This window comes from Bubalus kerabau, chromosome 10 (genome assembly GCF_029407905.1).
Source record: "Bubalus kerabau isolate K-KA32 ecotype Philippines breed swamp buffalo chromosome 10, PCC_UOA_SB_1v2, whole genome shotgun sequence".
NCBI classification, from domain to species: domain Eukaryota; kingdom Metazoa; phylum Chordata; class Mammalia; order Artiodactyla; family Bovidae; genus Bubalus; species Bubalus kerabau.
The window spans coordinates 83,962,975-83,978,631 of NC_073633.1; the positions used below are offsets into that span (position 1 = coordinate 83,962,975).

The window sequence follows — 15,657 nt, forward strand, 5'->3', positions numbered from 1 at the left end:
CAACTTTTTCACTCTCCACTTTCACTTTCATCAAGAGGCTTTTGAGTTCCTCTTCACTTTCTGCCGTAAGGGTGGTGTCATCTGCATATCTGAGGTTAAAGTAGAAGATAAGAGAAAGTTAAAAGTCAAGATGAACTCTAAGGTTTTGACCTGAGCTTTGATAACTGACCTAAGGAGAGTTATCATTTACCCTGATAAGAAAGATTAGGCAGCAGAAATCAGGGCTTCTTCTTTGGAAATGTTAAATTTGAGATACTTAAGAGAATTAAGAGTAGGCAATCAAATATATTAGTCTGGAGCTTAGGATAAAGGTTAGAATTAAAGGTACATATTTGGAAGTTATCAGCATATATATATAGTATTTTAAAATAGTACATATATATAAATATAGTATTTAAAATCATGAGACTGCATAAGGTCACCTAGGAAATCAGTATAAATAGAAGATAGGAGGTGTAACTTTTACACTTAGACAGCTGTCCCTTCTTCCTCTTTCCCCAACCTTTATATTTCCAAGTTTTATTTTCTAATTTTGACTCTTGAAGACATCATCTCTCCATTCCATAAAATATATTGTTTCCCTTGAAACTGTAGATGGTAACTTACAGATCTTTGAACTGGATATCAGTCTGCCAGCTGCCATTAGCTTCAAGAAATCAAGATTATATGATTGTTACCTAGTTACCGAAGTACTAGCAATAAGTATTCCTTCCAGAGATGGTGAGTTTTCATCTATTTTCAGTCACCTTCAGCCATATTCCATAACTCATTCATTCATTTTTATTCATTCTGTCCCCCACCTCGTTCACTGTCTCTCCCTCCCTCTCTGCAGCCCTCCCTCTCATTCTGTCTCTCATGCACATACACACAGAACTAGGTGTATTTATGCCCACTATTTATTTTATTCCATCTTTTATAAATCTCTTGGCCACTCTAGTAACAGGTGTTTGTACAAACAAGTTTATACTTTAGACACATAAGGTCTGTCTAAAATCTCCCTATACTGTTCTTTGGGGGCTGCTGCAAGCAGCTGTTATTATAAAAGTAGAATCTTTAAAATCTTTGTCCCTACTAATAAGAGAAAGAATAAGAAGTTGAGTGTCTACTGTGACCAGTGCTGCCATGTGCTTCATGATTAAAGCAACACTATGAGGTTAATATAACTATCCTTCATTTTATGTAAGAGAAAACTGAAGCTCAAAAACAAAGCAACCTACCCAACATCATATATTTTGTCTAAGTGATTAAGCCTGGTTTCACACCTAAGTCTTGTGCTGTAATGACCTTTTTCCACTATTCTACAATGCTTCCCAATTCCTTAGATTTTATTTCCCCAACATTTTAATGGAAGTCTCTGAAACCTATCAGGTTAGAGATTCCTCTATTTTCTTCTAGCCACACTTTATTTCTTGTCCAGATTCAAGACCATGACTCACCACTTTCAAGTTGCCCTCTCTAACACTTTAGATAGCTTCACTAAAATTTATTCCTTTGCTTACTATGGTGATACCCAAAGTGAATGACTCATTTCTCCATTTTTGTTCCCAAGCAGAAAAACAGTACTGAATAAAATTCATAGAACTATGATTACCTGAACAACTACAAATTACTGGCATTTAGTGGCAACCTGGAACTTAAAGTTGTTCAGTAATTCTGATGTAACTGTCTTGTTGGTTTTCTAACACATTCTTCCAGATCCAATATGATAGTTCATTCACACCTTCTACCCCCTCTTCAAACCTCAGCAGAGCCCTGCTTTCAACTCTTGGCAGATGATCTCACTACCTTTGCGGGGAAAAGTGAAGCTTAAAAATAAATATATCTGTGAAACTGAGCACTATGAGGGCTCCCTCTTCTTCCCGTCTCATTACCTCAAAAATTTCCCCATTCCTTTACCTATATTCCTTTCTTTCAGTCTAAAAGGAATTCTTTCAATCTAAAAGAAGAGGTACTTCTCCTTCCTAAGAACAATACTACTTTTAAGCCTACTTTTTCTCACCTTCCTCAGAGCTTTGATTTCTAAATTATTTCCTGTGTCTTCTGGGTTCTCTATTTTCTCTCTAGTGGCTCATCCTCCTGTATACAAATAGACAAAGATTACCACTATCACAAGAGAACCTATATTTAAACACCACTTTTCCTCATTGAGCTACTACATAGTCACCTCCTATCCACTACTAGATTTGTTGAAAGAGAAGTCAGCAATACTGCCTTTCCTTCCTTACTCTCCACTCTCTACTCAAACTCCCAAATCTCATTAGTGTCCCATTAGTACAAAAACTGCTTTCCTGAGTACACTCATCACCTCCTAACCTCCAAAACCTGCTCTGGTATTCAACCTCCTTACCATTTGACATCAGACACATTCCTCACCCACCACCTGGAAACTACTTCATTCCTAGTGCTCTATGACAGTTCTCTCTTGATGCCCTGACAACTACTCCTTTTTATCCTCATCATGCCTTTCTCCATTCCCTACTTGGAACATTCCCTTAAGATGCTGTTCTCTGCTGTGTCCTCCACTCTCTCCAGATTCTCCCTTAGGCTTTTCCTCTCATGCCAGGTATGTACAGGCAACTTCTCATATCTAAAGCCCTAATTTTAACCTCTTTTGTAAATGCAAGCCTTCATTTACAACTTCCTTTGGCTATTTCCACCTCATATTCCTTGGACAGCAAGGAGATCAAACTAGTCAATCCTCAAGGAAATCAACCCTGACTATTCATTGGAAGAACTGATGCCAAAGCTGAAGCTCCAATACTCTGGCCACCTGCTATGAAGAGCCGACTCATTGGAAAAGACTGATACTGGGAAAGATTGGGAGCAGGAGGAGAAGGGGACAACAGAAGATGAGATGGTTGGATGGCATCATAGACTCAATGGACGAGTTTGAGTAGACTCCAGGAAATAATGAAGGACAAGGAAGCCTGGCATGCTGCAGTCCATGGGGTTAGAAAGAGTCAGACGTGACTTAGTGAGTGAACAACAACAATCTCATCTTCTACCATTGCCTAATCTCACTCATCACTTTTCCCTTCCTACTATAAAGAATGGAATTCTTCCTTCCTGACTTACCCCTCCTTTTTTTAATGTGTTGTTGTTTAATTATTTTCTTAAATTTTTGTTGGGGTATAACTTGCTTTACAAACTGGTATTAGTTTCTACTATTTTTTAAAGGCATCATTCTTCCCTGAAATGTTTATTACCAAGGTCATCAGTGACTTTTTTTTTTCATTTTTAATTATGATAAAATACACATAACAAAACGTTTACCATGTTAACTATTTTTAAATGTCTTTTGTTGTTGTTCAGTCACTAAGTCAATGACTTTTGATAATTAATTTTTCCAAAAGAGGAAAAAAAGAAGAAATTATATGTAAGGGAGCTGTTTGCAACGGATGTGGAAATAGTTACTGACCTATAGAAGTCTAATATCTTCTCTGTATTAAGACGAGAAAAGTCTTAGATGCAGACAACTCCATTTCAGTACATTAAAAAGAGAGAAAGTAAATCATTATAACAGTCTTGGGCCCCTTGACAATTCCATCAAGACCACAGGGTTAAATCTCTGAAGAACAGAAACAAAGAGGGAGGTCTCTTAAAATAAGTGATTTCTCTTTTAGACAAATAAGACAGAGAACTTCCTCCTGAGGGTTTAACAAAAGAGATTTCAAATGTTTTGGTTTTTTACTTAAATTTAATTTTGAAGCAATGCATAACAATAAAAATGATAATCACTGAATATTCAGAATAATATTCATCCTCTGTTCTAAAAGTACCTTCAAACTGTCCACTTAAAAAGTAGTCACAATTGAGCTACCTTTTATTGGGTGAGAATTTTTAGGACTTCAAGCCGGGGAGACAGTGTCTCAAGTAACCTTGAGAGAACTGCTCCAAGGAGGGGGGGCGGGTCAGGTTATATAGAAGTTTGCAACAAAGCTCAGGTACTCTGATCATCCAGAAAAACATCTACTTCTGCTTCATTGACTACACTACAGCCTTTGACTGTGTGGATCACAACAAACTTTGGAAAATTCTTAAAAAGATGGGAATACCAGACCACCTTACCTGCCTCCTGAGAAACCTGTATGCAGGTCAAGAAGCAACAGTTAGAACCAGACAAAGAACAAAGGACTGATTCAAAATTGGGAAAGGAGTGTGTCCAGGCTGTATATTGTCATCCTGCTTATTTAACCTAAATACAGAGTACATCATGTGAAATGCCATGCTGGATGAATCCCAAACTGGAGTCAAGATTGCCAGGAGAAATATCAACCTCAGATACCACTCTAATGGAAGAAAGTGAAGAGGAGCTAAAGAGCCTCTGGATGAGAGTGAAAGAGGAGAGTGAAAAAGCTGGCTTAAAACTCAGCATTCAGAAAAATGAAGATCATGGCATCCTGTCTCATCACCTCATGGCAAATAGATGGGGAAACAATGGAAACAGTGACAGTCTTTATTTTCTTGGGCTCCAAAATCACTGCAGAGAGTGATTATAGCCATGAAATTAAAAGATGCTCCTTGAAAGAAAAGTTATGACAAACCTAGACAGCATATTAGAAAGGAGATTCATCACTTTGCTGACAAAGGTCCATCTAGTCAAAGTTATGGTTTTTCCAATAGTCATGTACGGATGTGAGAGCTGAACTATAAAGTAGGCTGAGCGTCGAAAAATTGATGTTTTCAAATTGTGGTGCTGGAGAAGACTCTGGAGAGTCCCTTGGAGACTCAAGGAGCTCAAACTAGTCAATCCTAAAGGAAATCAACCCTGTGCTTTGGCCACCTGATACGGATAGCTGACTCATTGGAAAACACTCTGATTCTGGGAAAGATTGAGGGCAGGAGGAGAAGGGGGTGACAGAAGATGAGATGGTTGGATAGCATCACTGACTCAATAGACATGAGTTTGGGTACTCCAGGATTTGGTGATGGACAGGGAAGCCTGGCGTGCTGCAATCCATGGGTTCACAAAGAGTAGGACCCAACTGAGCGACTGAACTGAATTGGAGCACAAAAACTTTCCATATATGGTTCTAGGTTCTTTGGCTGGTCTAATAATTAAATTGACAGATTACCAGAGAAAATATTAATCTTGTACATATAGGAATCCCATAAAAATATGAGACTCAAAAGCAGTCATGCAATTGAGGTTTGTATGCCAATCTGAGCTGAGAAAGGGAAAGACCCTGGGACTTCAAAGGGAGAGAAGGGCAGTTCACAGGAAGATGAGAAGAGCAGGTGTTTTGTAATCAGTCGTTTGCCCTGCCATACAGATATGTCTTTCAGGTGAAAAATCTTCTCCTGGTAATGGCTCTTTTTCTGGGCCAGGTCCCCTATCTAAGTTCTTAGGCAGTCAAGGGAATCATAAAAGTTTTTGTTGAGTCTGCTAGGGTTTGATTGCCTTCAGCTCAAAATAATCCACGTACCAAAGAGGTTCATTTGGAGGTGGCATATTCTGCTCCCCTTCTAAACAAAATAAATTTCAGCTAACTTTGAGAGCTCAACAAAAAAGGGTCAGTGTGTGCTATGTCACTTCAGTCGTGTCTGACTTTTTGTGACCTCATGGAACTGTAGCCCACAAGGCTCCTCTGTCCATGGGATTCTCCAGGCAAGACTACTGTAGTGGGTTACCATTTCTTTCTTGGGGGCTCTTCCAGGCCCAGGGATTGAACCATGTCTCATGTCTCCTGCATTGGCAGGTGGGTTCTTTTCCATTAGCGCCACCTGGGAAGCCCTCTACTTGTAACTTCATCACTAAGTTATCTTGAACGTGCTGCTGCTCCTCTCTGGTATTCCTGCCGCACTGTATAAAATGAGTCTTCCAGGCTGGACAGGCTCCCAGCTCTAACTCAGTGTCACTACTTCTAAACAGTCCCACCCAAATCTTACAATGAAATCTTCCAACCACCTTTATTTTCTGGAACCCATCATCTGTCAGAACTTTTCCATAGCTCAAAGTTTAACCATCTTCCTGTTTTTCCTGAGCTTTCTTGCTTTGTGAATGATCCTTTCAGGATCCCCAGAATAAAGCTGTCCCCAAAGCTTGAAGGAGATAAAAAGCAACAGCAGTATAAGAGCGTAAGCTCCAGGAGTTGGTGATGAACAGGGAGGCCTGGAGTGCTGCAGTCCATGGGGTCACAGAGTCAGACACAACTGAGCAACTGAGCTGACTGACTGACTGCCTGAGTACAAGAGAAGAAGAAGTTTGTGGGCTCTTTCCCCTTCCTCTCCCTAATTTAACTTCTGAACGATTTAAACATTTGTTATACTTTTCCTGGAAACTTGAAAAGTTGAATTTGGAATCCAGTCAAGGAGAGAAAAAAGGATCAGAGCTTAATGTAAATGCTGGGTTTACCATCATAGATAACAACTTCCCCAAACACAGAGACTCAGAAGACCTCAGTGAAGTGCAATTTAACCAAAATGAGAATACTGGTGGCATGGGGTCTTGCCTAAGTGTGGTGGGGACTTCAATGACTATCATGATCTTAGTACAGAGACCAGCTGGGAAACCTGCTGATCATACAAAGCTGGGTATATTAAAGTTTCTGAACAAGGGAGAGCATCACCTTGACAGAGTGCTGAGTCTTCCAAATTTGCTGGCATATTGAGTGCAGCACTTTCACAGCATCATCTTTTAGGATTTGAAATAGCTCAGCTGGAATTCCATCACCTCCACTAGCTTTGTTCGTAGTGATGCTTTCTGAGGCCCACTTGACTTCGTGTTCCGGGACGTCTGGCTCTAGGTGAGTGATCACACCATCGTGATTACCTGGGTCATGAACATCTTTTTTGTACAGTTCTTGTGTGTATTCTTGCCACCTCTTCTTAATATCTTCTGCTTCTATTAGGTCCATATGGTTTCTGTCCTTTATTGAGCCCATCTTTGCATGAAATGTTCCCTTGGTATCTTTAATTTTCTTGAAGAGATCTCTAGTCTTTCCCATTCTGTTGTTTTCCTCTGTTTCTTTGCATTGATCCCTGAGGAAGGCTCTTATCTCTCCTTGCCATTCTTTGGAACTCTGCATTCAGATGGGTATATCTTTCCTTTTCTCCTTTGCTTTTCACTTCTCTTCTGTTCTCAGCTATTTCTAAGGCCTCCTCAGACAGCCATTTTGCTTTTTTGCATTTATTTTCCATGGGGATGGTCTTGATCCCTGTCTCCTGTACAGTGTCATGAACCTCATTCCATAGTTCATCAGGCACTCTGTCTATCAGATCTAGTCCCTTAAATCCATTTCTCACTTCCACTGTATAATCATAAGGGATTTGATTTAGGTCATACCTGAATGGTCTAGTGGTTTTCCCTACTTTCTTCACTTTAAGTCTGAATTTGGCAATAAGGAGTTCATGATCTGAGTCACAGTCAGCTCCCAGTCTTCTTTTTTGCTGACTGTATAGAGCTTCTCCATCTTTGGCTGCAAAGAATATAATCAATCTTATTTCAGTGTTGGCCATCTGGTGATGTCCATGTGTAGAGTCTTCTCTTGTGTTGTTGGAAAAGGGTGTTTGCTATAACCAGTGCATTCTCTTGGCAAAACTCTATTAGCCTTTGCCCTGCTTCATTCTGTACTCCAAGGCCAAATTTGCCTGTTACTCCAGGTGTTTCTTGACTTCCTACTTTTGCATTCCAGTCTCCTATAATGAAAAGGACATATTTTGGGGGTGTTAGTTCTAGAAAGTCTTGCAGATCTTCATCGAACCATTCAACTTCAGCTTCTTCAGTGTTACTGGTCGGGGCATAGACTTGGAATACTGTGATATTGAATGGTTTGCCTTGGAAACAAACAGAAATCATTCTGTCGTTTTTGAGATTACATCCAAGTACTGCATTTCGGACTTTTTTGTTGACTATAATGGCTACTCCATTTCTTCTAAGGGATTCCTGCCCACAGTAGTAGATATAATGGACATCTGAGTTAAATTCACCCATTCCAGTCCATTTTAGTTCACTGATTACTAGAATATTGACGTTCACTCTTGCCATCTCCTGTTTGACCACTTCCAATTTGCCTTGATTCATAGACATAACATTCCAGGTTCCTGGGCAATATTGCTCTTTACAGCATCGGACCTTGCTTCTATCACCAGTCACATCCACAACTGGCTATTGTTTTTGTTTTGGCTCCATCCCTTCATTCTTTCTAGAATTATTTCTCCACTGATCTCCAATAGCATATTGGGCACCTACCGACCTGGGGAGTTCATCTTTCAGTGTCCTATCTTTTTGCCTTTTCACACTGTTCATGGGGTTCTCAAGGCAAGAATACTGAAGTGGTTTGCCATTCCCTTCTCCAGTGGACCACATTCTGTCAGACCTCTCCACCATGACCCGTCCATCTTGGGTGGCCCCACACAGCATGGCTTAGTTTCATTGAGTTAGACAAGGCTGTGGTCCATGTGATCAGATTGGCTAGTTGTCTGTGATTGTGGTTTCAGTCTGTCTGCCCTCTGATGCCCTCTCCCAGCGCCTATGGTCTTACTTGGGTTTCTCTTACCTTGGACGTGGGGTATCTCTTCACGGCTGTTCCAGCAAAGCGCAGAGCTGCTGCCTACCTTGGACATGGGGTATCTCCTCTCCGCCGCTCCTGCACCACGCCCTCAAAAGAATACTTATAGGATTTTGAGGACTGGAATTGGTCATGGGGTGGTTTTAAGGTAGTTTGTAAATGTGGTCTAGGCAGAGACTGATCACATTTTGTAAAGTAGGTAAGTTGCTGAAACAGCTTCATTTTTTCTTTGGAGTAAGAGTCCATATGGAGTTACCATTGTCTCTATTTGTCCATGATATTATAGGAATATATAGGTCTGAATAAGCTTGTGTTGTAACAATTTGACTTAAGATAGTTTGTGTTAAATATCATGGTTTGGTATAGTTTGCCTGTTTTGGTATAGTTTGCCTGTTTTGCAAGTTGATGTATCTGTTTTATCTCTCAGAAAGAAAGTTTGTTGGCAAGATAGCCAATTATAAGGCTTTTGAAAAAAAAAACAGATATATTGAATACCTGAAATTCAGACGAATGGGGAGTTGATAAGAGAGTGAATGGAAACCTAGGGTCATTGAGGAATGGAGTAAGGATTAAGGATTGAAACCTTTGGGAAGATAGTAGACTTCAAAGGAAAAAAAAATCAAAGATTAAATGTTTGAAAGCTGGAAATACAATGGCACCATTGACGGGAACAGAAACAGGGAATTGAAATTTGGCATTTGGTAGATAAGAAAGCAATAAGATATGAAGATAATGCATTATTTTTGTTACTTTGTATTGTAGTTTTTCTTTTGTATTTTAACTATAGTAAGTTTTAGGCATCATTCTAGAGATGACCAGAAGATGTTAGAAAATTAGATTTCATTTTAACGAGGAATATTGTGAATTTATTCTAGTGCATGCAACCTTATAATCTTTCCTTCAATTCTGTGTATTTTCTTTGAAAATACTTAAAATGTGCTGGAAATCCCACACCCTCATTTAACTAGCTAATATTCCATTATGTCAGTTTTACAGACAAACAGCCAGTGATCTCTAATTGTTCTATTATTTCTGGAACTTTGTGCAGCAAAATAACAGACAGGAATATGAATGGCAAAGAAAATGCCCTATGAACAGGGAAATCTTATTCCTTGGTTGGTGGTCAATATCCTTTGTGAAAAAAAATCTTTTCTCTCCGTTGCAACTTGTCTGATTAATGGCAGTTAAAAAGCTGTAAGTCTTGGCCTTTATAAAATTATAATAAGTTCAATAACTATTTGTTAATTAAGATCAGAAAATCAACCTATATTAGCACTGCAATAGCAGTTTTCCCAGCTCTGCCAGTGATAGAGGATACGAGTGGGTTGCAGTGTCACGTGGCATCTGATTAAGTCAGGTTAGTACAGGATTTGAAGGGAAGTCTCCCAGGTAACAGTGAATAAGATGGTCAAAGTTTTTCTCCAGATATTTTAAGGGGACAGTTGGTTGAAAAGCTACTACTTTTCCAACATAAAGCCAAAAGTCCAGCCACATGGTATCACTAATGAGTCAGAAGGAAAGACTGAAGGGGCTTGAGGTTACTATTTGGCAGTACTGATATAGAAAGCCCTAGGTATTAACCATATTAACAGCCTAAGTGTCTGAAGTATGCAAGCTGGCCTTCAGCCTCCTAAGATAATATTCCAGTATAATTTTCCAATAATATTCCAGATAATTTTCTCACTTCAAAGATGTACTTTTTTTTCATTTTCTAATTTTCTGAAATCAAAGTACATCTTAAAATTGTATAAAGTTGCATGTTGAGTGTGTGTGTGTGTGTTAAGGACCTCCTATTCTTCAGTATTTTACAATCTAATGTAAATCTGTGTTCACATTGTCAACTGATTCCATCTATACTAGCATGTAGAAGTAACAATATTAAGGACAATTGGAATTAGGTGCTTTTTCAATATTATATGTAATAAAGAAAGGACAGAGAATTGCATTTCTTTTCCATTTGTCTATATTAACTGAGTGTTCACTATCTCAATCCTAACAGCTGCCTTTCAAGGTAGTTATTATTATTACTGTGTATTATAAATGGGAATATTATGGAGTAACATATTTGGGCAACTTGAATTTGAACCTCATCTGAATAAGGTAGACTCTTGCTACTATGCAACACTGCCTCACTAGGACATCCTAACATAAAAGAAACTTCTTATAATTTTCTCTTTTGACATATAATTGTAGATATTAAATCTCTAAAGGGTGATTCAGTTCAAAGTCATGGAATTGTGAGTGTGTGCAGTTAAGTATTACTTGTGTAAGTTTGCTAATAGAGACAAAACATCTGGCTCCGACTCCTTCAAATAAGTTTAACTTTTTCGATATTTCTGATCCCGCTTCAAAAAAGATATACAAAAGCTTGAAAGAAAAGATAAAATATCAGTCTCTTCAGACTTGAGAATATCATGTCAGAGTCTCTACCTTACGTATGCTCAGTGAAAGACAGATCAGAAAATAATAGTGAAAGAGAAAATAGAAAGTCTGTTGTTGTGTGTGGTTTTTTGTGTTTTTTTTTTTTCAGTTTGACCCAGTAAACAGCCAGTGGGAAAGCAACTATCTCCAGAGCACTGTTTTGTCAAATTACAACCAAAGCCGGTGTGATATTTGGCCTACTATTTAGTCACTTGAATTTCTGCATGATTTTTAATTCTGGAGAAATGTTTTCTCATTCTCCTGGCTTTCACTATTTACCAAAGATCCTTTGAGCATATATCTTTCTCATGCCAGATAATGTTGTAGGTGCTAGATATGCTAAACTCTGTTTATTAGATCTATTTTTTTTTCCATTAACAATAGGCTTTATTATCCTAAGAAAATAATTTGTGGTGATTTTTTTGGCTTTGTAGTTGCTAAATCCTGAAGATGACCTCTTACCAGGAAAAATTCGAGACAGCAATCGTTCAACCCTCTTAGCAACAATTCAGGAACATGGTTACCCCACAATCAACTTGGGAATTGTGGGAGACAAGTAAGTATTGGATTTTATTTTGAAGTTGTTGTGGTACAAATACAAATTTGAAGGATACTAACTAGGTGAGATTGTTGCTAAAGAGAAAGGGATTTAATACCATAATTTCCACTTATTTCATTCTTCAAAAGCCAAAGATTTGTGGAGGTGTCTATTTCCTTTAGTGGTAGACATTTTTCTGGAAAGCCTTTTACAACCAGAGAAATATGTTGCTCTGCTATGGGTGCTATTCCTATTCACACTTTTAGTAGTTTCAAGAAAGATAAGGAAGATACAGGTGAGATGAGTAAGAGAGAAGTGTCAAAATTAGCACTAACTGATGCTTTGAAGTTTAAGTACAATTATTTCCTATGACTTTTGTATTGATTTTTGTATTCTTATATAACTTGAGTTTCTCCAGGCTTCACCCACCTATAAGTACAAAGGGAGGAACATTGACTATAATTGCCCATCTCCAGGAGCACATTACCCCCATTTACTCAATTAACTCAGCTGTCTGCTAAATTCCCCACGTATTTCTCTAAATCTCCAACTGCATCTCACTTGTGATCGAAAACAAGTCTGCTCTTCTGAGCAACCCCTTCCATGCAACATGCCACCTTTCACCAGGCACTGTTTCCAGTTCACAAGAGGTGTGCCTGCCCTTAGTAACCCTCAAATATCAGCCTGCTGGCGACAAAGGTGGGAAACAGATCTGAGTGATGGATACCCTGATACGTCTGTATCTGTCACCCATAACTGCCTCTTTTTGTCTTATCACCACCTTGTCACTAAGAAAAGCTCATTATGCCTAGCTTCTTCTTCTCTAACAATGAGTGCTTTCCCAAGGCTCAAATGTGCTTTTGAAGAGGCTCTGCCCTACCATTCCACAAGGTATGTTCAGACACCTATAAACCGGACACAGTGTAGTCCAGACCTTAAACACAGCATCTTGCCAGTAACCTGAAAGGTAATAGTTTTTAATGTTACTCTCACCTTTTAAAGTTCTCTTCTTACCTCTTGATTTTTTCTTTCTCTGGGAACACTGGAGTAGAGGCTGTTAGACATATCTTCAAACATTTTTTTTTAATTCACCATTTATAATTACCTGAAAGTTTAGTGCTAGAGAAGTCCATAGGTAAGTAAACAGCGAACTTAGAACCCATGCTGGTAAAGTCGGTACTACAGGTCACCTAGTATTAACTTGACTCGGACTCCCTAGCCCTGGGAAGGGAAAGAAAGAACCCACTGAAAAGACAAGGAGTGGGTTAAATTTGGACCTGACCAGTAACTTGTCTTTTTTTTTTTTTTTAAGATTTTTAAGATAACACTTATTTCTTAAAAGTTAACGTGCATAATAGGAAACCAAAAAAATGCAAAAAGCGAAGTCATTCATAATCACAGGCAGTTTACCATTTGATGTGTCGTCCTAGGTAATTTGTGCATTGCACAGCTAGCATCCATTTTTATGGAAGTATGATCATACAGTTATGTATCATGCTGTTTCACACATCAGGAATGTTTACTGTTTCAAAGTCCCAAAGCTATGAGTATTTTGATAACCAAGAATACACTGCACCAACTCAATCTGGAAAGGAAAAAATATATAATCCTACCTTCTTGGTGACAAAAATTTCAGAAAAGACAAAAATGGCAACAATCCTCTAGATAAAGATATTGGCAGAGTTATGATTAAAATACTACATTCCTTAATCTTCAATTAAAAGTGAGACATAAAGCAACAGCATACACCAAGGATAATACTTCTAAGAGGATTCATCATTATCCGATCTAAACTATTAAAGAAATATGTTTCCTTTGAATACTTAACAATGCATTCTTATTGTACAATCAAGAGATGCACACACATGGATGGTTATCATCAAAATATAAATATACATACATCCCTTCCTTTATACTTCCTTCTGCCCCTCTGCTGCTATCCTAAGTGAGCAAGTCCTGACATAACATTTCTCAGAGACAGTCATATAAACTTCAGGCATCTGAAAATTATCCTGATGCAGATACACCTTTAAAGATGACAAAAATTAATTTCTGAAAAGAAATAGGATGAATCCAGGAGTTCCAGTAGCACAGAGCCTGAAGTTCTAAGGAACAAAGTCATCAGATTTTGAGTTTGTTTCCTACCCACTGCTGGCTCTGGCCCTGCCACCAAGTATGTTCGTGAGCTCTAAGAACTATCATAAGGTAAAAGGTGCTTTTTGTTTGTGTGTATCATTTTTACCTTATGCTGTTCTAGACTATAATTCTGTTCATTCTCTCCTCCTAATGTTGTACTTTTGTATTAAAAAGGAAGTAACTTGACATATATATACTACATGCTGCATTGTCTTACTATGGAAGCCAAAACACCATTAAAAGGTTACTGTGTTGATAAGCTAATATTTGATTGTCTGGGGCTAATTGTTGACTTGCTATAGACATTTCCCAATAATTAATGTACCTTGAAAACAGCATATAAAGAACAACAAAACTATAAGCAAGATATAGGCAATTCTGAGAATATGCAGATCTTTATTCCTTTCTTGGATTGTATACCTTACATAAAACTGAGAACAGTTTTTTAAAGTACAATTGATGCAAATCTAAACTTCCTCAGTCTTAGAGTGCTATATTAAAAAATCCCAGAGTAAATGGTTTAAAATGCAGAGGTGGAATGTGGGAGGAAAGAATTTATAACTGTTCAGATGGAAATCTTTGCTGGGAATTTAGCAGAGGAAACAAAGTACATTTAATCTGTAGCCTGTTGATATTCTGTGAAGGTTGCCTCCCTCTTCATTCTTCTCTTTCCTGTATAAGACATTTGCTTATGAAACAAAGGTTGTTATACAGAAGGCTTTGTGTGAAACTCTCCAGGGAAATAAGCAGGGTCTTGAGAGAAACTACCCTATGTTTAAAGCAGGAAGAGAAATAACTGAAAATGTCAGCGAGCACAGAACGGTTATTCAGCTAGGCAGATAAGAGTAGGGAGTAAGAGTACTATTCTTATTACTTTCAAAAGGTTTCAGTCTGGCTTTAAATTCTACATGATTAGATTTCTCAGCTGTTATTCTTATCACCTTTCATAACTTTAACAGTAAATGTTAAAATTGAAGAATAAGACTCTATAAAACATTTGTTATTTGTGGTCTTTTTAACAATAGCCATTGTGACAAGTGTGAAGCAACATTTCAATGTGACTCTGATGGATTAGTGATGTTGAGGATCTTCTCATGTGCCTATCGGCCACGTGTATGAAAAACATGAATTTTTAAACCCAGAGATGTTAATTGAACTTTCCCAGCATTATACAAGTGAGTGGCAGAGGTGGAAATGAAATCTAAATTTCTTGAAATTAACTATCATTATGAAGACAAGAGAATAAATGTAAATATGTCAAAAGAAGCATCATATAGGTTGGAATGGTCTGCGAGAGTTTTAAAAAGGTGCATTTTTAGCTAGAACAGAAAGGATGAATAGGATTTGTGTAGTTAAGAAGAATGTATTAACCAAGTAGGAAACAGGGAATGAACAAAAATAGAGAAGTAGAAATGAACAACTTAGGTCAGGACATACTGTTTAAAATAGGAGGTTTAGGAAGAAGGATACATGTAAATTTCATAGAAATTTGAGGCCAAATTTTGAAAGGATTTGCAATCCAGGCAAAACTACCCAAGTTGCTTAAATGTACAGCTTTTTTTTAAAGCAGAATTGACATAATAAATCATTATTTTGGAAAGATAATTTGACCAGGTGTTATCACATGGACTAAAGTTGGAGACCTATTAGAAATAAGAACAACAGTTTATTTCTTGTTCAGTTCATAAGTACTGATTGTGAATCTTTGCAAATCATCTAGAGAGCTTATTAAAAATGCTGATTCTGATACAGCAAAACTGGAGTGTGCCAAGATTTAGCATTTCTAACAAGCTCCTAAGATATCAAGCCACTGGTCCATGGATCACAGGAAGTAATAAGAATGTAGTATATTTAATCATGTATCAGGGCTTCCTTGGTGGCTCCTGTAAAGAATCTGTTTGCAGTGCAGGGGACTGCCTCCAGTGCAGGAGATGCAGGTTCAATCCCTGGGTTGGGAAGATCCCCTGGAGAAGGAAATAGCAACCCACTCCAGTATTCTTGCCTGGGAAATCCCATGGATAGAGGAGGAGCCTGGTGGGCTACAGTCCATGG

The 15,657-nt window shown here is 38.1% G+C and overlaps 1 protein-coding gene across 8 annotated transcripts in view; it reads left to right on the forward strand.

The window, feature by feature from the left end:
* GPHN (gephyrin) overlaps positions 1–15,657 on the forward strand; it is a 526,998-nt gene that overhangs the window by 463,759 nt on the left and 47,582 nt on the right. For all 8 annotated transcript variants that reach the window (XM_055538377.1, XM_055538378.1, XM_055538379.1 and 5 more), the window contains one exon: positions 11,366–11,487. In XM_055538377.1, coding sequence (XP_055394352.1) covers positions 11,366–11,487 — 122 coding nt within the window. The remainder of the gene's footprint in view (positions 1–11,365; positions 11,488–15,657) is intronic.